Consider the following 21,731-nt stretch of genomic DNA (forward strand, 5'->3'; position numbering starts at 1 on the left):
TATGCGTCATTCATGCGTTAATGAAAAATTGCAATTTATTGCAATTTTATCTCTATAAAATCGCGTTCGATAATATCGCGATTTTGTTGCAATTTATCGCGATTTTTCTCCCGATAATATTGCAATAAATCGCGACGTCGATAAAATCGCGATACATTCTCCAATTAAATCGCAATTTATCGCGATCACTGCTACTTGGGTCCCCTCCCAACGAGTCTTTTCAACCCTCCATCTCAATGTTTGTGGAAATATTCACATTTTGCGACATGCTGTCGTCTTATTGAAGGTTTAATGCAACTATCAGTCCAAGCGCTATAATCTAATTTAACTTTTGTAAGTTTTGTTGATGGATCGATTCCTGTGTTACAAGTTTATTTTTCAATCCTTGCGCCTTTGTCCTTCAAATTATAACCAATAACAGCCTGTACCGAATATGATAACGAGAACACAGCATGGAAGTTGGAGCTAAAATATTCACGAAGCCCAGCACCCAAAGTAGGTATCAGGTATCTTTAAATGTAAGCTATTAAAGTTCTCCAGAAATACTTGACATGACTTTAATTATACACTCACAGGTGAAAGACACATCGCGTCGTTAATATAGGTAGGTATAAGTGAACGAATGAACGAAATAACTTTTTCTCCCATCGTCATTGTCGTCCGGAAATGCTGTGAGCCGTGCGATGAGTAGCGAGCACTACACCTGTCGTTTCCGGTACGAGAAACTCTTTATTTCCGGTATGAGAGAGATTGTGTTTCCGGTGACCGACAGCTTTGGCAACCTTTTCCCGTCGGTTTCCGTTTCCCGCCGGTTTCTCGGAATCGTCTTTCTGCGCATGCGCAGGTTCCATCTTCTTGTTTACTTTACTAATAATCCATTTGCATTTGCATCACGCGAGTTTCACGCACGCAGAGATTTACGCAATTCTATCTATTTTTAGATACTACAACTTTTTCAACCGTACTTCATACAAAATTCTGAGCTTTTGCGAGTGTACCACTGTCATCTCTAGTTCGCTGCGTCTGTTAATTTTTTGGTAAGTTAGAATCTTCTTTACAATATCCTTGAAGCCTAAGTATACTTGTCATGTACTCGAAGCAGAGTAAATAATTCGATCCAGGTATGTAGACCGAATCTTAGTCAGCTTTTCGATCATTACTCGCTAGTATTTTCTAGCCGATTATCCTCTCAATTTGAAGAGATATACTCGGGAAGGCACATCTGTATGCTCCAGGATCGTAGAGTCTACTCCTGCAAACATCCGGCTTTCTGTTCTCAAGTCAGCAGCCACTTGTTGTGCAGGTAGCTGATTTTACCGATGAAGTGTCTTGCCTTTCAAATACTGTACTGTCATTTTAACAGAGTTTAGAAAATGTCAGCATTAGATGACAACCAGTCCCCTCATTGAGTTGGTATTTGATATTCCCTGCCTTAGTCCGGAATGGCTATCTAGCTGAAAATTAATGACTCAACTTCAAGTTATAGGGATCTGATCATTAAATTGCTGAATCAATGGTTTTATTGCATAAGTCCAAGTTCTATGACAGTGTTCAGAATTGTGGATCTGATAAATATGTGTTCGCTCAGCTTTCCGCTTCTGTATCATTGTCAAGTCAGCAGCCAGATTATTATTGAACCTATGCCGACCTGACAAAACGAGACATAGCCCTATCCTTAACCATGAGGTATATTGCAATATGATGTCCTGAAAGCTTCAGCCTCTCTCTGACTGCCTTTAACTTTCAACTGATGACATGACAAAGTGCTCAGTTGCGTTCGTGTGGTATCAATTTCTAAGGGAATTGGGAAGTTTGTCCTTGGCGAATGAGCGGAGAAATCAGAATTGAGTTACCCATGCAGAATTGAATGCCCAGGGAAGAGAGCTGCCCAATAAGAATCAAACATTGCAGATTAGAATTGTGTTCCAAATTGACGGCCATGACGGAAAAAAACCAACGCGACTAAGCATTTTGTCAAAGTTTGTATTACATTTTTCCCAGGAGAGCTCTCCTGAATGCCTTTTTGGCTGCCTCTTACCCCTGTTTTTTAGATGTCTTTTCTTAGAAAACTGCCATCCAATTTTTCCTTGGGGGTCTGGGAGCAAAACTAATAATTTTTCTCCAGAGAAGGCCAAGTGTCCTCAATGTCCTCATGAAACCTCACATGGTGACAAGTTCTCAAAAAGTCAAAGAATTTTGTCTAGGAACCTTGAAATTTTACCAGCTTTATGCCTTTTTTATATATGGTAAAGGATTGGTACTTATGTCACAAAAGTGTGAGGGGGCAGGGTAGGAAGGGGAGAGGTGTGTGGAGAAATTTTAAATTCAGCACTGCATATTTATGAACGGCCTCTTAAGTGCAGTGGATTGTTTTATTTTCCCGAGCTCACTTTTCTGAAGAAACCATGGTACTTAAGGGACTGACATTTGATAATCTCTGTAGGCAGACTTCAGTATGCTTTCCAGCTCTTAATCCGGGATTTCCTCCAAATGCTTATCGGCAGCGCCCAACACCAATTGTCATAAGAGCCCGTGTAAACGTCTTATTTTCGCCAGGCGTCGATATCGCCTGACAGGCGATGTCAACGCCTGACGAAAGTAACTTTTAACACGGGCCCTAATGACAATTGGCATTGGGCGCTACCGACCTGCGCCGATAAGCATTTGGAGGAAATCCAGGCTTTAAAGGGTTGGCACATGAATTAGGGAACTATATAGGTGGAAGACATCACTTTTGCTTGGATCATATTTGCTTTGTTTCATGACTGATTTTGAATTTCTCTCGTCTTTTACTCCACCATCCTTTGAGTTCTCAATATTGTAAGTGCCTAGGTATAATCATCAATTAAAAATCATTAATTTTTAATTTCTGATTTTTCAGCAACTCACACTCTCTTGTGGGCAACATGTCTTCAAACGCAACAAAAAAACCTTTCAAGCCTCCACTTGTCAATAAACCCACCATCAAACAAGCTCAGCCCACTGGAAGTGCTGTGCCGCCAAGAACCACTAAGGGACCTAATAAAGTAATTGCTGAGCCGAAGAGTTCTGCTGTGCCTCAAGGAACCACTAAGGGACCTAATAAAGTAATTGCTAAGCCGAAGAGTCAAAACAAACCTAAGCCTCTATTGGTGTCTGATTTTATTGATTTGGAAACCCCCTCTGTCAAGACGGTAAATCTTTCTTCATCTGCTTTACTAATTAATAGAAAAATTCATTTTTCGTAACATGTATATTTTTAAAATCCAATCTATCATATAAGCACTAAATGCTACAGAGATTTTCTGCCCCATCTTCTCATGCCAGGTAGATACTCTAGTAGCACATGATGTAAACCTTACCCTAAAGTATCCTAAAGTGCTTGTAAGAAATTAGGAATACAGACTATAAAGGAAATACCTTGCACAATTTTTTTGCAAAGAAAAGATGGAAGATTGAAAAAACTAGTTTCCTCTCCAGAATTTCCATTTACTTTTTTTATTCAAGATTTTTTTACTTTAAACTCTTGAAATCTGATCATTAACGACTGTTTCATGAATTTCTTGTCTCAAAAATTTTTATTCAAGTACAAACAAGAAGGCTCAAGTTTTTTTCACGAGGATATGTAAGAGCTGTGCATATAAGGTATCAAAGGACCCTGCACACCTCTTATGGGAAGCTGCACCATGACCGAATGCTAATTGATTTATGTCATTCGATTCTCCTCAAGATGCTGATCAAAAGTAATAATTGCGCCAACTTTCTACAGTGCACTGTTTTCGCCAAAAACCTAAGAGAAGGTTCAATTATTCGGCGAAAATGAATAAAAAGGAACAAAGCATTTGAGAACAGGCCCGATGTAAATAAGGAAAAAACGTAGCGCGTGTCCGTCTTCTTATCTGTACCTGCCGACTCTGGGGCTATCTCCCTCCCGCTCTCGTCCGGTTGACGTTCCGAATTTCCTGTTCTTATGGTCCTCAAGAATCTGATTTGGATGGTTGAGCAAAACGGTGTGTGGAATCCGAAATAAGACTGCCGGTCGGTGCAGGAGTTCCCCTGATTTATTCACTCGAGTACTGAAATGAGGAATCTTTCTGGCTTTTTATCGCCAAATAATTAAATCTTCTCTCAGGTTTTTTACGAAAACAGTGCATCGTAGAAAGTAAGCACATTTTTAACTTTTGATCAGCATCTTGAAGAGAATCGAATGACATAAATCAATTAGCATTCGGTCATGGTGCAGCTTCCCATAAGAGGTGTGCGGGGTCCCCTCTCAGTGTGGCTCAAGCTTTAAAATATCCCATTGTTCCCTACTCTGAATCTAACAAGGTAAAAAATGGGTGGAAAAATTTTTTCACATAGATCAAACGCCCACATTCTGTACAGTCCTTCAGTTCTCTTCTAACTCTGCTGTTATAAAAGTAAGGTTGCTAAATGTCTTGCCTCCTGATTAGGATTTCACAAATTTCTTGAGCTTGTAAAATTCAAGCTTGCAGAAATGCAGATCTTAGTGAAGTCAAAAAGATTAATGTGAAGTTGTAACACTGGTAGAAACAGATGCTAAAAAAAGCAAACCTTGGAAATCTATAGGCCAGTAATCTTTTCAGTCGATAAAAATGTGACCAATCAAGTAATTTCAACAAATTCCGTCGTATAATATATCAAGTTGTGATAAAATTAGGGGAGCTGTAAGTAGTATCTTTTAAGCAACTGAAAATAAGAAAAACCTGAAAATTTTGTGTGGCATCCAGCAGTGCTGTGGCGTTTTTTGCGATATACTAATTGATCTGCCATTTAAACTTGTGGAAAAGGATCGATAAACAAGTTGTTTGCAACTAACACATTAAAAATTGGTTCTTTACTGTAGCTTTAAATGGAGGAATATTGATAATCAATCATTCTAGCCTTGCCATTGGTATCCAGCACCTGTAATAGAAAAATTATATTCAACCGCTAAGTCATAAATGAAGTATTACCAAACTGTGCGCCTAGACCTTAGAATTTGTAAATCAAGGCGGGAAGACAGTTTTCTAAAATCTGTTTCCATTTCATATTCCTACATGATAAATTCTCTCCATCTGGAATGGTTTTAGCAAACCGGAATGAGGAAAACAACTTCAGAATGGTAACATTTGGGTCCAAACTTCGATGTCAAGCAACTAAAATTTTGTTTAAAAATTACGTGCGACGTTCAAATTAGACCCAACGTGTTTTTATATAATTATTCTCTTTGTTCCAGACTCAATCATCGGCCTCATCGTCTTCATTGGCCGAATCTCAGCCAACAGAGACAGACTCATGTCCATCTAGTAGGAACAGCTCTTGCAGCACCACACCTACCAGGGAATCGGCTAATTCTGTCCCATGGGGTAGCCATGTGACTCCTCGAAGAAAAGAGGCTCTTCAGGATTTGAAGAAGAAGATTGCATCCATATCAGGCTCCCCTTTTGGATCAATGAGCGCGCAAACTTTAAGCTTTTCAAATCCCACCAGCTCTCGCAGCACCACACCTACCAGGGAATCGGCGAATTCTGCGCCATGGGGTGTCAATGTAACCCCTCAAAGAAAAGGGACTCTTCAGGAGTTTAAGAAGCTTGCATCCATATCAGGCTCCGCCTCTGGATCAAACAGCGCGCAAAGTTTAAGTTGTGCTAATTCCACCCCTGAGGTTGTTGACCTCTCAGCCTCTGATGAGGCTTCTTTTGTCCCGGGATCCCAGAGCGTGTCATCAAACCCCATATGCAAAACTAACCCTGATTTGTCAGTTCTTAATCAAGGCAAAAATTCAAGGAGATCTACAGGGAAGAGCAATTCTGCGCCCGTAACCCATAATGAAGTAGATGAACCTGAATCTTTGCCTCCAATACAACTTGGAAATTACAAAACTTCACTTTCAAGATGCAATAGCAGAAGCTTGGAGGCAAAAGCACCGATTGCTCAGTCACGTCCTAGGAATGCATTTCCGTTGTTAAATCGATCAAAATCAGATGCCTCCATACCAGATGATGTTTCACATTTCATTCTGAAGCCAGATACACTTCGTGTCAACATATTGCCCTCTGATCAGAAGTGTGCTTCTATGGCCCTTTTAAATGGTTCAGCCGACAAGGGGCACTCAGTTTTTTTAAAACCGGCTAAACCAACCGTTCAAAAAAATACAGGTCCAAAACAGAAAAATCCCTCTGTAAAATCAAAATCACCGGTGAAGGAAAACCAAAATCCTTTGCGATCTCAAATATCCAAGCAGAAACAAGGAAATCTTGAGAAAAGGGACAATATTCTTCTGAATGAAGTACTTCTCTCAGTTGCACAGTCTTTCTCAAAATCAAACCTTGCAATGGAACCTGAATATGTCAGTGAAGCTGAAGAATCAAAGACTCCTGCAGAGAGAAAGGTACAAAAAAAGCAAGCGACAGCGAAAAAATCCTCTGAAAAATCAAACGGTGTACCAAAACAACTGAAAACAGTCACTAATTCTCAAAAATCAAAGAGCTCTGGAAAGAATAGGGTGCAAAAAAGGCAAGTCGCAGCATCTAAATCCTCTGAGAAATCTAATGTCCTACCAAAAGCACCCGGAGTTGTTAGTCAGGCTCCTGACTCAAAGAGTTCTCGAGGGAGGACCATCCGTAAAAGGCAAGCAGAAAACTCAAGCTCCGCAGCATCACCAGAGCCCAGTGGCTCAGTGCACGTGAGTTATATTTTATTTGTCTTGTTCAGATTTGCACAAACATGTAAGCAGCAACACCATTTGAATGAGGAATTAGTATGAAGCCCTCCTCCACTCAATATCTGTGCTAAAAATATGTTAGTTCGATACCGTGATGCTTCGGAAAAACACTGTGAACATGTGAGGAATACCAAATTCCCCCTGATAAATCTCGTATTCCTAAAAAAAAAGTTATGCATAGTTTTCTTTGAGATTTTCAGATATTTTCGATTAAATTGTGAACAATATTGTCTGAAAAATATGAAGACCAACGCTCACAATTTTCACAGTGGGTAAATTTGTTTTTTTTTTTCCAAATGAAATATGGCAACGTCTCCAAAAAAATAAGTGGGTGCTGCTTTTTAGGTTACCTACCTGTGTTTTCTCTGCATTTTTTTTCTCTCAGTATTTCCATGGAAACTTGAGACCTTTCATAATATTTTGTTTCTCATGTGGCCGTATGTCACACTTTTGGCTGAAAGTAGTCAAATGAATTCCAAAAATCCAGCATTACATATCTCATCACTTCTGTAAAGGAACTTTTTTTTACCAAAGTTAATTTACATTCGGATCAAAATTCCTGAAATAAGTAGAGTGTTGCACGTATCTAGCCAGAGGGAAGTTCCTATTTAACTCCGAATGTGAGTGATATAACTGTAAAAATATGAAGGTGTGTTAAACTCTACTGAAGTTTTCAGGAAAGTAGATTTCAGTTGGGATACTTCACCACCAGACAGTGTGGAAAATTAAGCACTCTCATGTATTTTGTGAGGACACAACGGAATCATCAATAATTTCCAATTTCACCTTGAAAGTGAGAATTAAGTGTTTTCAATTGCTGGGGAAAAGAATGAAAACTCTCAAGGCCAAATTAAGGACTGATTAAATTAATTTCAGGACGATTTATTATGAAGTAATTTTGAATACATCTTGACAAGTATAACATTGCTGTACATTACAGCAAGAAGAGGAAATTGCATGGACTGTGACTGGTTTTAGGGCCTAGTGAATTTCATTATCCTTTTTTTTGCATGATCGTTTGTAACCTCCAAAGTACGATGTGCTTTAAAAAATTGAACTTACTGCGTACCAAGCTTTTAAAATTCGGGGGTGATGAATGTATATCCTCAGTGTTCTTACGGGAGTTTTCCTCTTGGAAATGCTGCATCATTGCTGCCGCATTGAATTTTGGGGCTGATCTATGTTTGGAATTAAACGAAATGCAACAATGTGGCATACGCCATTATCACTATCAATCTGGAAACATTCTAGTTTTTTTTGGCTGAGAAATGTAGGGAAGTAGAGACATGAGTCTATCTCATTATGCCAGCCAGGCAGGGGAGGAAAGTTCTTTACAATCAACAATGTGCTGTAGCTGTTTCAATATTTCTACCGTAAAAAACCTTATAAATGTGCTAAAAAATTCGCTTTTCAGTTCTGATCTCTGCCTGCAAAATCAGTAGGAATGAAGTTCGGTTATTGAGCTCAAGAGGCTGTTCAGAACATTCTGAGAGTAACAAAACTCAGCCAGTGTAGAATCCCTTTTGTAATATGAGCGATTTCTTTTCTGTGAAATGAAACTTTGGTTTTTTGTGAAATGTATAGCTAAGTCTTTGGTGGCAGATACGATCTACATTAATTTAGTTTCTTGGTAAGCAGGGAGTTAATCATTGGTAATAGATAAATGGTAGATGCTCCTTTCTCTCTCTTAAGTTGATTTTGGACACTTTGAACAAGGCAAATATGTTCTACTTATATTTTACAGCACATTTCTACTGATAGTTGATGAGGAAACATATCTTGTGGTATTTTGATTCCTTCTATGTCTCGATGGTCCATTCCTGAATTTGCAAACCTTCAAATTTTGGAATGGGAATATTTCTTCCATTTCTAGAATTTCACCAATGTTTATTTTAGTATACTACCCGCTTTTTATCATAATTATGATTAATAATTGTTTCAACAGGGGCGGAAACGTTCGAAAGTAGAAAGCGCCCTGCCAAGAGATGACCTTATTTCCTTAGCTGCCTCTAAAGCAGGAAAATACCATAAAGTTCCGAAAGTTATCAACGGCATTAAACTGTCTCCAGAAGAAAGACTGCTAGCCTTGCAAAAGTTGCGGGGGGATGTTGGTACATGGATTCAATGTTGTCATGCTCAGTGTTCAAAGTGGAGGTATGTCCATGATATCAAAGATCCTGTCCAAGTTCCGCGTCTCTGGTATTGCAGGAATAATCCAGGTAAGTTGTTCAACTGTCTCCTTGTTTTAATAGATTCGGCAGTGTGAGCAAAAGAGGGAAATAAGTATTGCATCACTACTTCTGTGAACGTTTTTACTTTTAAGAATCGAGGGTGTTGTTTCTGCTGTAGGTATGACAACATGTAGCTATCAGTCAATGAGAGAAAAGAGGGAAAAGCCCACAACTCTCAATAAGTAGGTATAGACTGGGGAGGATTTTTCTTTTTCTTCCCTTTTATTCTTACGTTTTGTAGGGCTATTCTTATTACTCGTACCTAAGAATAAGAATTATTAGTATCATTTCTGAAAATTTCACTTCATAATGTTTTAAGTACTCTGACCTGTTCAGGAGAGTTTAATTTACCTCTAATAGAAAACATTGTTTGTTAATAGGTTTTTGCAGAATGTTTATGTTCACATCAATTTTTTGGAATAGGAGAATGAACACAAATGAACAAAATTACACAAAAATCATCCATAAGGTGTTAGAGCAAGTTACATTTGACTTTAATTGATCTGCTAAGTCCAGGAAATTCTGCAGAATGGCGGAATTCCAAATTAAGTAAACTAGATAGTATCCATTGACAATATTTAAAGTATCAAAAGGGTTCAGAATCTTTTGTGTTACCTGAATTTATCCATCGACAATGTTTTAAAGTATCAAAAGGGTTCAGAATTTATTGTGTTACCTGAATTGGTTAAAACGATCATTTCAAGAGCTATGCAAAAAAAAAAAAAAATTGAATGAGTGATGAGTGATAATAATGGATGGATAATTAATATGTGTACGTAATATTAGCTCATCAGTGTCAAATAAAATAGCAGAAAATTATCGTCAATTTTCCTATTTGCAGACCCAGAATACAACTCTTGTTTGAAGCCAGAGCAAAAAATGACTGCAGAGGAGGAAGAGGATTTAATTGAAACAAAATTTACTGCCGGCTCCGTGGTGTGGGCCCGTGTTGTTGGCTATCCATTTTGGCCAGCTATGGTCGAAGATGATCCAGATTATGATCAGTTTTATTGGTGTCATGATCGTGATCCTCAAAAAGTGGTAAGCCTCTTCTCCTAAACCTTTTATCTTCTTTGCACTGTGCTTGCACCACTTTTAGGGTACTACTAAACAAGGATACAAGATTTCAAAGAATTGAAGCTTGCCTCAAGAACAGGAAGGTTGCATGATCCAAATTGGCAGAATTAATAAGCTCCTAAGATGCTCAATGTTGAAACTTATTATTGTATGAAAAAGGAGACAGTTCATCTATCTGTTTTCACTAAAGTCAAGATGCATCCTTAAGTAAGACTGAAAACCCTTTTACTTCCGCACCATAAATTTTTTACTAATTTATTCGAATAAATAGGAACCTGACTTGAAAACGGAATATGTGGGTCAACGTTTTTCACCAGCCTATTGAATTGGTCATTCTCAAAAAAGTCTTAGCGCCAGACTTGAGAATTTGAGAAAAACAGTGGAAACTGTCTTAATCGATCTGTTCTAAATCTTGGAGGTCAGAAAAATAATTGTGTAAGAAGAGTGCTGTTTAAAGTTGAATTGTGGTTGTTTCAGAAATTTTCCTACATTTTGAACAGAAAAAGAAAAAATAACAAATCGGCCTTAGAGTCTTTTTTGAGAGTAGACAGACTTATTTTAACACATCATTCCCTTTTAAAGTTACATTTTTAGCATTTCAAACTGTAATGTACACAAAAATTTTCATTTACTTTCTTTGCGCAAACACCGATGATAACTTACTTACTAATGATCACATCAATGACGATAGCTTAAAAGTGCAAGAACTTATTAAAATCTCAAAAATAGAGCCTTGCTTGGCTTGAAAGAACAAACATTTACTCTTTTATTCTTGGAAATTTGATTTAACTACCTAAAGGACTCAAAATGGATTAAATCAAGATAAGCGAGTACCATACAGTGCTTTGGTGCCAGAGTCTTTTAAAAATGACTGGACTTTTCAGATGTTATTAGGCCTTGTAATCAGTTTGTCTGCTCGTCACTTTCCAACGTTATGCATCTATGCTTAAGCAATACCCGACCACGGAAAACTCGATTTTCCATTTTTTGGCGCCTAAGTCTTTTTGAAAATGACAGATTCAATTAAGAACAACAAGAAAGTTGGCAAACTATTAGTTGTACAATAATATATGGATAGATGTTGGTTTGGTCATCGATTCAAAGACAACAAGCCATCGTTCAGTATTCGGACTTTTTAATTATGATTATATTTCAATATTTTACCATCGTTTCTTCTCTCTTTTGCATTGATTTCATTCTTTGTCTTTTTCAGACTCAGTATCATGTTACCTTTTTCGACACAAAAGCTGTTACTCGATCATGGGTTACCACTCCATCAGTCAAAGCCTTCACAGAATTAGACAACCCAACCAAAAGGGTAAGCTCCTTGGGATGAAGCAAATTTTATCTAAAATAAGAATGCTTGTCCAAGTCAGATTTAGGGCTCAAGTAGCATGCTGTGTAAGAAAGTTGCAAGAAGATGGTAGATAAATTGCAATTTCTTTGCGTGACAAAAATTGCTGAGTAATTGCAATAATATTGTTACAGATCCATGTAAACCTGTTGCCAGCTAGCTGCCTCTTTCAAGCGAGCGTCAAAATTTAGGCGTTACAAATTTTTTTTTTTTCTTTAATTTTTGTCGCAAGAATTTTGCATTTTTTCACTATCTGATCCAGAAAATTTGGCAAACAGTTGCGGAGAAACTGAATACTAGTGCAACTATCTTGCAATCAATTTGGAACTTTTTTTGTTGCAAAATGCTTCTTGGAAGGCTCCATATTTTTTCTAACTCATCCAGAATTTTAGAGATTGATCAACCCATGTGTCGATCAGAGCAAATAATATGTAGGATTTTTCAGAGCTCTTCAGAACACAATGACCTGTTGACACCAAATATTTGAACCTGGGGATGAATCTAAAAAATAACAATGATTTGTTTATGTATGTTTGATTCCCAATTGACATACAGTGCCTTTAGTGCTGCTGTTATGTTTACAGTGCTGCTTTTCTATACAGAGTAATTCAACAGTCCCATATCACCCTTGAACCCCTAGGGTTTTTGCCTCATTTCTGGGCAATCCGCCTAAAATTTTAGGGGGTTTAAAAACGCCCTGACCTGGGAGCACTCTCATAATTTCGAGTTCATATCTCAACTTGTTCAGAAGTAACAGGGAGCAGTACACAGCCTGGTGATGGTGTTACAGGACTTTTAGATCACCCTGCAAATGGAACCAATCAAGTATCTCAATCTGCTTTATTTGTAATTTACTCACACCAATTTAAATGGACTATCTAGGTACCTCAAATTATGATAACATGCGGAAAAACAATTTATCATTATTTTCATTTTGTTTCTGTAGCTAACTGGTAAAAATGCTTGCTATGCTTCACGCATCAATGAAGCAAAAAAGGAAGCTTCCATTGCCCTCAAACTGACAAATTCAGAACGTCTAGCTAAATGTAGTTTTATCAAACGTTTCGCCGGACCAATTAAGAAGAAAAAATCAGGTAAATTCCTTCAGAATTTTTTAATGAGTGCCGGACTTCTGGACCTCTTTTAACTATTCATATAAATGGTGCTTCGAGAATGAAGTGATCCATTTTGCCGATCAGCCAGAATTTTAACCATTATTTTGATGAAAGTATTTTTCCGGGTGATTCTGTAAAATTTTCACTTTGATATCTTGTTGTCCGAAAACCAAATTTGGACGCACAGTGGGCTAGTTATCACCAAAATCCTGTTTCTAATCTAAGAGACCTGGTACTTTTTGCTACTTTCAATGCGTCAGTATGAATAGTTAATTAGAGACAGGATTCTTGAATCTATTTTTAGATTTTATAAAACTATTACATATCAATACAAATATTCCTCTTGGGACCTCTCATTAAATGCATAATGCCCCAGGGAGAGGGGATTGGGGAGAAAGTTACTTCAATTTTTTATGTGTGTTGAAGGATTAGTAAGGAACCATTTTACCAAAACATCAGCGGGCGGGTGTCAAAAAATCCAGATTTAAGCGTTGCGTATTTCATGAATGACCCTTAAATGATTGATGTAGAGACTGATGTTTCGATACTCCCAAAACATGCACCCCATCCTCGATATTCAAAATTGATCCATCATACTCTCAATGCAAAGCCTTAAACTTGAAGATCCCCTTTAAGAGATCGTTTAACAAAAGAACTGCAAAACAAATATATCATCGGAAACTTGAACGTTTCGAAGTATCACAACTTCATGTTCAACTGGCAGAAAAAGGAAACTAAACAAACGGGAAGAAAACCCACAAGAAATAATGAGTTGTCAACTGCTTTTTTTTATGAAATAGCTCACCAAAACTGATCACAGTCCCAGTTTCTTAAAAAAATTTGTGATGCAGCCTTTTCTCCACCTTTTCTTTTTTACTTTTAAGAGGCATTATGCTGCTTTTAGCCTCATATGTTTCATAAACTTTGGCGAGTGTCAATCAATCATTTACGTTTACTTTGTTTCTTTTCAGCCTTCTCTGATAAAACTGGTGAATGTTCGTTCAATTCTAGTGAGGACTCAGACTCAGCAATTAGTAAGTTCAAGAAAAGAAGCTATTTTATTCCTTTCTGAGAAATGAAGTCGAAAAATACTTTATGTTACCTAATTTTTGCATTTAGGTGGAATTGAAATTATAAAGCCAATTATGTTATTCTGTAGTTAAATTAATAACTATGCCTTATTTTTGCCGATTACTTGTGATTTCTAATGCCCAGTCCTCGGCTACTGGGTAAATTGTATTATTGTTCATGCACTGAAATGTAACTTTTTTGCAGGCTATTCGCCTGTCTAACAGGTGCCTTTGAGTTCTGAACTAAAGTCAACGTCCTTTTTTTCTTCTTTTTTTAAAAAACAAAAGAATAAGTTTACGTCCTCCATTTAGAAAAATATTTGAATTCAGATACATATTTCTATTTTTTACTTGTAATTTTTCCTACTTTTTTACTGCATATCGCAGATATGCAAATATACTGATAATATTTTTGTTCCAAGTTTTTCACCATTCAGGAGAAACTTTTACTGTCTTCGAAGGATGATGGTATCAAGCATCTTCTCCAGACTTAGAATGGAAGTTTCGGCGATTTCCTATAGGAGGCTATTAAAGCTGATACCATTCTCATTTTTCATTTCAAGTCTAAAAAGGCATGTGCCTATTTTTTGGAATTTCCAATTACGCAAATCTATTTATTTGCTTGCTTTTTATTCATACGTTTTGAGACTTCAATCTAGATTTCTAGGCTCTCGTTGATAGTATTCCAATGGTTTTTTTTAGAATTTCCTCTACACTTTCCCCACATCATTTGTTACCAACGTAATCTCAATCTCATCCATAGTTTGATGAGTGCAGTGGCATCTTATCCAGCATCAGCCAAGCAAATTTTTGGCCACACTTAGTACATGATTTGGTTTCTTCTCATTATTGCTCAAATATTACGATCGCCTCTCGTTACTATTTTGTCCTCGACTACTTTTTGGTTTTATTCAACAGTTGACGCTGATTATTTTAATTTGGTTGTCAAGTTGTTCATTTAATTGTTTCTGAAATCTTACTGTGAAAATGTACGGTGACATCGTCACCGTCTTGTCCCTTTGGAACTTTCAATGCATATTGAGGTTCTACTCTCATCCTAACTCCTGTGCCTAAAAATATAAATATCCCCTGTGCCTTTCAGCAAGAATTCGTAAGCTTTGAAATAAAAGCATAACTTATTGCTAGCAGGTGGGCAGTTGGTCTCTCTTTTTTTTATTTTATTTTAAATTATATTATTTTATTTTATTTTTTTTTTTTTTTGTGCAATTTTGTTGGAAATAAGCATTGGTGATAATGAATTAAGTATAAAATTAATCCTCTTAATAGCTTAAGATTTCTTTCTTTAGTTTTGAGATTTAGGACATACCACAACCTCTCTTTGGATTATTTCGTTGGCTATGTTCAATCATCTCCCACCTCAGATCGCCAAAGTCCAAAATTTGGCAAAAGATAGTCCACCTACCAGCATCAAAAGCTTGTATAAATGAGTGATGATGAGGGAGATAGCGGCCTGCTTCATTTGTAAGCACCAGAATTCATGTTGGGCCCACCTATCATTTGCCATTGCATGTTTTTCAGAAGTTAATTAATTTATTCATTTGTTAAGTTTAGTATTCAGTGAGTCCTCCAAAGGCTCCGTACCACACCAATGAAATTGGCCTAGAATCATTCCGTTTTTCATATCTGTTCCTTCTGAGTGACCATAAATGAAATTATCCCCTAAAAATTCCTTGTCTGAGTAAATCCGTATCTAAGTAAGCCTAGGCTCTGAAAGCATGTTATTCCCAACGGATTTAATTTTTATTGGTTGTTAGGTAGCTTGTTAATTTTTGTTTGTTCTTCAGATTTTATTATTGCAATTTTTTATTAGTATTTATAGTTGACATTGTCTCATAGTTTACGCCGAATGGATGTTGTAATTGAAAATCCCAGTTTTATGGGATAGTGTAAAGGTTCACGCAGCCTTTAAGTAAAGGCTTTTAAAAGTGCTTGGTTTTGGAACGTCTTAAGGTCTCGAAAGCATCTAATTTTTTGCGAGGTGCTTGAATTTTACTTTTTACCAGTTGCTAGTGACAAGTAAAATTTTTTACTGAAAAAATGCTGAGAAATAACACAGTATTTGGCGTTAGTAGATTGTTTGGAAAGGTTGTGATTTCATGGTTTCCTTTGAATTAGGGTTCCTCCTGCCCTGAGAAACAAAAATTGCTGACTGCGAATCAAAGTCCTGGCAATGACAGAAGCAGCAGTGCTTCACTTACACAATGTGCAACCATCTGAAGCTTATCACGTAGGAAGGCTCCTAACAAAAAAATGAGAGGAAAAAGAATACTCCCAACAAAATTCTCATCATTAACCATCATGATATGAGGAGTAAACTATGCGTACAGGAAAAAAATAAGAAAAAGGTCTTGAAGAGTGCTTACAAATTCTTCAAAAGGCGCTTGATTTTTACTCTTAAGGCTGCATGAAGCATCAACATTTAGCCTACCTTTTTTTCGTTTTTGTAAATGCCATTATAAAAAGGTTTAATGAATGTGTCGCCCACATCCTTTCGTCTGCAAAAAGCAGCTTACTCCATCTGATGCTAAACTTCTATGCCCAATGTTAACGGAGATTTCACCCATTGAAAAACATGGTGGATGTCAAAACTTTTTTTCTTCCTCCATGGTTTCACCTGTGATGTAGGTACATAGTAGTACATCGCATTGCACATTATTTTTATCTAAAACTGATAGGACAAATCTATCGTTAAAAAATTGGACTTTTGATCCAATTCCTTAATTTTCATAGACGTTTTTGTTCAGGCATGCAAATGTGATTCCATGAGCAATTCAGATGATCCATTTCTTAACACTGCCCATTTAAATGAATATAAAATCCAATTTGTTCCAGACAGTGAAGATGATATCCCCACTAAATTTGCTACAGAAAGTCTTAAAACCCTCGACCCACGCCCCCAGAACAGAAACCTAAAATGCAAAGCCACCAGCTCTGGCTCAAGCAAAAGTCTGCCAAACAATGACACGAATAGATCTAAGAATACTCCCTCCGAAGATAAGATTCCGTCCAACTCCAAGCAAGTAAATAATGCTCCTCCTAGTGATAGTGAGACACCAAATCTTGATCTTAGTGATAAGCCCTGTTCTGCCTCAATTTTTGATAGTAACAATCAATTTGATAATGAAGTGACTTCAAGTCAGGATATCCTCCCTGATATTCCCTTGAAAACGGACTATATCGTTCTCTCCCCAGTGATGGATGATATAAATCAGTTGACTCCCGATGACATCGGTGCTTTGTCGCAAGGAGTTGTTAATTCTGATGGAGGAATTTTCGATTCTGTTGCATCCGGTTTCCAACGTTTGTCCCAAAGTCTCTTTGGATCCCAAGATATAAATTTTACCTCTTAATTTCTCAAAGATTCCATAACTGACTCCATCTTAATGTTACTATTTTTATACATTTCTTATGTTGAATCTCTTTTTATTAATAATGCCAAATTTCTGTTACGTAGAAAGCTAGGTTTAAACTCTAACTTTAATCGTTTCTTCATGATACGTATTTTAATTCCGTTTTTGTGTGTCAAAAGAGATAGTCATCAAGGCCATCATGATGTTTGCAACTTTTTCTAAAATTATGATTTTTCGGTTTTTTTTCCTATTGTTCCCATCCTACCTAAGTACCTTTCTTAGGAATAAGCACTAAATTTGTATTTAGTTTTGAAATTATGTAAAAGTTTCCTAATAATATTAGTGTAATAAGTCTTCATATCAAATTCATAAAGTTATCAAGACCGTTATGATATCATTTCCCAGAACTATAACTTTCAGTACTTTATTAATTTTTTTACTCAGTATTTAGTTATTTTTTTACTCAGTATTTAATTTTTTGTACTACTCCTTACGAATTTTTTGTTACAATATTGTTAAAATGAAACACTATCTGTTCAAATATGAAAAGCAAACTCCCTCAGAGTATCTGACTTAGTTTGTAATAACTCTCAGGTAGCAAGTAATTAAAGCAACGAACCTGTGAAGGTATGTTTCAACCACGTTTATCTTCTAACTTTTAAATACAAGTATCACAATCATCATTTTAAATAGTTGTTTCAGATGTGCCTTTTAAAATAAAATATTTTCTTTGCTTATTCTTTTGTTTCTCTTTCCTTGCATTTAAGTTTAAGTAAGGATAATCTTCTAGCAAATAATAATATGAACCAATATTTGAGATGTCCATCTTAGTTTTGAGTCTGATGAATGAGTACAAAGAGAGTTTGAAGCCAACAATTTGTTTATTGATCCATACTTTTGTAACAAATAGGTTATGAATTAAATGCAGGGTCAAAAAAGTGTCCTAAAAAATATCTGGAACTGTTGCAACAAACATAAGTAAATATAAATATATGTACACAACAATAAATTAGTAGAAGGATCCTTTTGGGGGCCGTGGAGGGAGAAAAGGGTTCAGAGGCTAGTTAAATATATGTGTAGATCTCTTATTTTACAAAGTTAATTTAACAATTCATGAGAAAACACTAGCAAATGTTCGATCCCAAAATATTTTGTTGCTGATTGAAGCTTTTCTTATTTGTATTGGTGCCTTATTGATTACATGTCAAATGATCTTCATTTGTTTTAAAATGACATTAAAATAGGACGGAGGAAAAGATTGTAAATAATCAAAATCATCCCTTTTCCACTCCTACAAAATAAAACTGAAACCGACATTGATTGTACGAAAACGTATAGGTACCAAACACTGCAGCTTTGCAAAATTTCTACTTGATACGCAAATTTGGTCATAAAAACTAATCATGAATCAATTTCTTTCACTTAATATTCACCAAAAATTTCCATTTATGATCTTGTACTTGGATAGTTATCATGTGAAACAATAAAAAATAACACCAACAATTTAGTGGCAACACAATTCTGATAGGTGCATGACTTTACATGAAAGCCTATCAGACATTGCAGGACTGCAGTAGATTTCAAAAAATCAAAATCTGAAACAATTCAATTCTTAACTAATTTTTTTCACCCGGAACACCTGTTTTGAAGCTGATATCTTCTGATCGAAGATATTTCTCCAGAGAAGACAATAAAATTAAAACAGTAGGCAATACCTTCTCTTCAAGGAAAAAAGAAGGTGATTATGGGTTAAGGGTTAAATAACACTTAAATTTTTTCTTTAGTTTGAAAAATTTCATTTAAAAATAATTGTACTTAACTAAGACTAGGAACTGCATGTCTTGTAAATGAATTAAATGAATAAAAACTGCTCTTCTCAAAAGTATACTTGTAATTGATTGAAACAAAGCAATTAATGTTGTTTTCATTTGAAACTTTTTAAGAGAAATGTGCCATATTTCTATGTTGAGTGACATGATACTTTTTATAGAAAATGGGTGATCAAGCAGAAGTAAATACTTTCAATGATTAAAAATGTACATCATGCTGAACTGATTTTAGGATTTTGATTTTTCATCACAAGATGGATTCCATCCTAAGAATTAGTTTCTTTATTCTAAATTCCATCTACGATTTTTTGTTGGATGGGAATAGAAATTCGATCGCTTGTAAAAATGACTCATTAAATCGCTGTGTGGAGAACCTGTCAGTTGACGAGCGCGCTCTTCTCTGGAGCTCATCAATGTAAGATTTATCTGAACAAAGGATAGCCTTAATGCACTGGGCATATTCTCTTTCATCAGTCGCTAAAAACCCATTCCTGGAGGTATCAGAAGTTTCTATGATATCCAATTTTGGACCACCAGACTCGTGAGCCACCATTATCAAACCGGCAGCCATACATTCAACAATACCTATTCCAAAATGCTCATTCCACATTGTGTGAAGCCCTATGAACCCTTTCTCATATTCTGCCTTCAATTGTGTGTAAGAAACATTGATTTTGAATTCTACATTATCTTCAACAGAACAATGTAGACACAAATCTTTGATGTCTTTTAAATATGCCTCATCATCTTTGTTACGAGTGGATCCTACCAGAACTAATTTCACTGACGACCAAACTTCAGCGGGTAAAATTTGCCTTAGTTCAAACATCGTTTTAATTTGCAAAACATGATCTTTTTCAGGTCTAAATTGACCTATCGAAACAATGCGTTTCTCTTTGTTAGCATCTCTACTTAGAGGAATCAATTTGAGATCCTCGACATCACATGGCGGATAAACTCTGAATGTTTTCAAGGGGCAACACCAAAGAGAATTGATATGACCCTCCGTCCACGAGGAATTTACCATTATTACATCTGCACTTCTGCCAACAAAAGAATAAATCCAAGAAAAAATGCGATAATAAATAATTTTAAGGTTACTTAAAAATGGGCTCCTGGCAATGAACGACTCATTGTTGTATGATTTCACTCGTCTTGACACTCTTTTCAGCATGTCTGATGTAATAACTGGATAGTGAGTGTATGATGCGACTTTACATCCACCAAGATAGGAAAATAAAGGCATGGTGAAGGCATATCCCATTGTATCGATGTAGATGTCAGGTAAGAAGGCGTAAATGGCTTCAAAACCAAGAATAACAGAGCCAAGACTTTGGCCCAAAAGGGTAAAAACTGGATACATTTTGCTTTCAACCCATTTCCGATTTTGAAGATACACAAATTCAACAGTTTCAGGCACTTTCATATTGAAGCGTTGCTCTGTCCTTTTCAAGATATCTTGAGGAGACGCGTCAATATCACCAGTGTAGATGACAATTTTGGCATCAGGAAATTTGTTTCTGACTGCAAGCACTGCACACCACAATACTCTTTCTCCACCTGCGCCAGCATTGCAGTATGGATGGAAAAAGCCCACACTAACACCTGGATTTCCAGAGGCAAGGAGCTTCCGTCTTTTGAAGTAAAGTTTAGCGAACAACAGCAACCCCACGAACACTCCCACAAAAATGCAGCAACAAGTGAGCACAAAAAAGAGAATGTAACTAAATAGAGTCATGATGTAATTTCAGAATTTTTTCCCTCACGTGAAACTGGAAATAACACTTCATTTGGGACGACAATTAGGTGATGTGTCCTGCAAAACTCTTATCAGTCTTTTTCAAAATGCCACTTCTGCGAAACGTAAACAAAACAAATCTTACGTCAGCTGTTAGTCATGATTAGCAGCGCTCTCTATCGGTCGCCCTCTACTCTACTCATTTGAAATGAAATATTACGCGCCACTTTTTAACATCGCCTTCTCTACTAGCTCATCTCTCCCTTGCTTGGTTCTTTTTCTCTATTGTTCGTGTCCTTTTATTTCTCTCTTCTTTTCTCAAACTTCTCCCCTTTCTACTCATCCTCTTACTTTTTTCATCCTATCTTTTTTCTCTTCTCCTTCCGCTTTCCTTCGTACTCTTTCTCATATTCTCCTCCTCTTACGCATTTCTTTTTTTTCTCGCTTTCTCTCTCTTTTCTACAACATCTTCCTTTTTATTTCCTTTCCTTATTTCTTCTCTCTTCTTTTTACCTTCATCTCTCTCTTTTGCTCTTCTTCCTCTTCCTCGTTTTTACTTCTCCCTCATTCCCTGATTTCATCTTCATATTCTTCTCATCTTTCTTTCTTATATTTCCTCTATTTTCTCTATTTCTACTTTCTCTTGTATCTGTCTTATTCCTCATCATTTCTCTCCTTTTCTTTTTTGAATCTTAATCTTCTTCCTCCTGATTGCCTTTATTTCTAATTTTTTTCTCTTCTTCATCCTCTTCTCTATTTTCTTTTTCTTCTTTCTCCGATCTTCTTCATCAGTTTTTTCTTCTTCTTCTACATTCTCTTTCTTTCCTCTTATCCTCTAGACAGGACCAGTTGGTCCTGTCGTTGCCAGCCTAAATAAACTTGCTTAAATCTAAATAGTCTCTATAGTCCTCTTTTCCTTCCTCTTATCCTCTCATTCATTTTTCCCTTTCTTCTTTTTCATCCTCTTTTTTACCCTCTTTTATCTTCTTTTTCCTATCTTCTACATCCTTTTTCTTCTTATTTTCTCATTCCTTTTTACCAAGGCCTTGCACACTACTGAAGCTATCAAAACAATTCATGAAAAATTAGCAGTCTACACAAATTTTTCGAGTGCTGAGGCCCCCTTCCTGCGGACGATATATTGATGGCTACAGCAAAAAACTAGGTATTTCCAATGCTATTTTGCCAAATTTAGGCTCCTTTTCTATTCTCATGAAGAAAAAAAGCCAACTTTATATCT

General features: G+C 36.5%; 2 protein-coding genes across 2 annotated transcripts; one reads left to right on the forward strand and one right to left on the reverse strand.

The window, feature by feature from the left end:
* Positions 1-866: 866 nt before the first annotated feature.
* Positions 867-18,445, forward strand: LOC109044269 (uncharacterized). The gene is made up of 9 exons (XM_019061906.2): positions 867-1,037; positions 2,882-3,173; positions 5,219-6,667; positions 8,652-8,925; positions 9,779-9,978; positions 11,228-11,332; positions 12,315-12,462; positions 13,455-13,517; positions 16,407-18,445. The coding sequence occupies exons 2-9, from the start codon at positions 2,907-2,909 to the stop codon at positions 16,922-16,924; spliced, it is 3,024 nt and encodes a 1,007-aa protein (XP_018917451.2). The 5' UTR covers positions 867-1,037; positions 2,882-2,906; the 3' UTR covers positions 16,925-18,445.
* Positions 17,787-20,629, reverse strand: Alg11 (ALG11 alpha-1,2-mannosyltransferase). Its single transcript, XM_019061907.2, has one exon. The coding sequence runs from the start codon at positions 20,489-20,491 to the stop codon at positions 19,052-19,054; it is 1,440 nt and encodes a 479-aa protein (XP_018917452.2). The 5' UTR covers positions 20,492-20,629; the 3' UTR covers positions 17,787-19,051.
* Positions 20,630-21,731: the final 1,102 nt, after the last annotated feature.

The sequence above is a fragment of the Bemisia tabaci genome, chromosome 3 (genome assembly GCF_918797505.1).
Source record: "Bemisia tabaci chromosome 3, PGI_BMITA_v3".
Taxonomy (NCBI): domain Eukaryota; kingdom Metazoa; phylum Arthropoda; class Insecta; order Hemiptera; family Aleyrodidae; genus Bemisia; species Bemisia tabaci.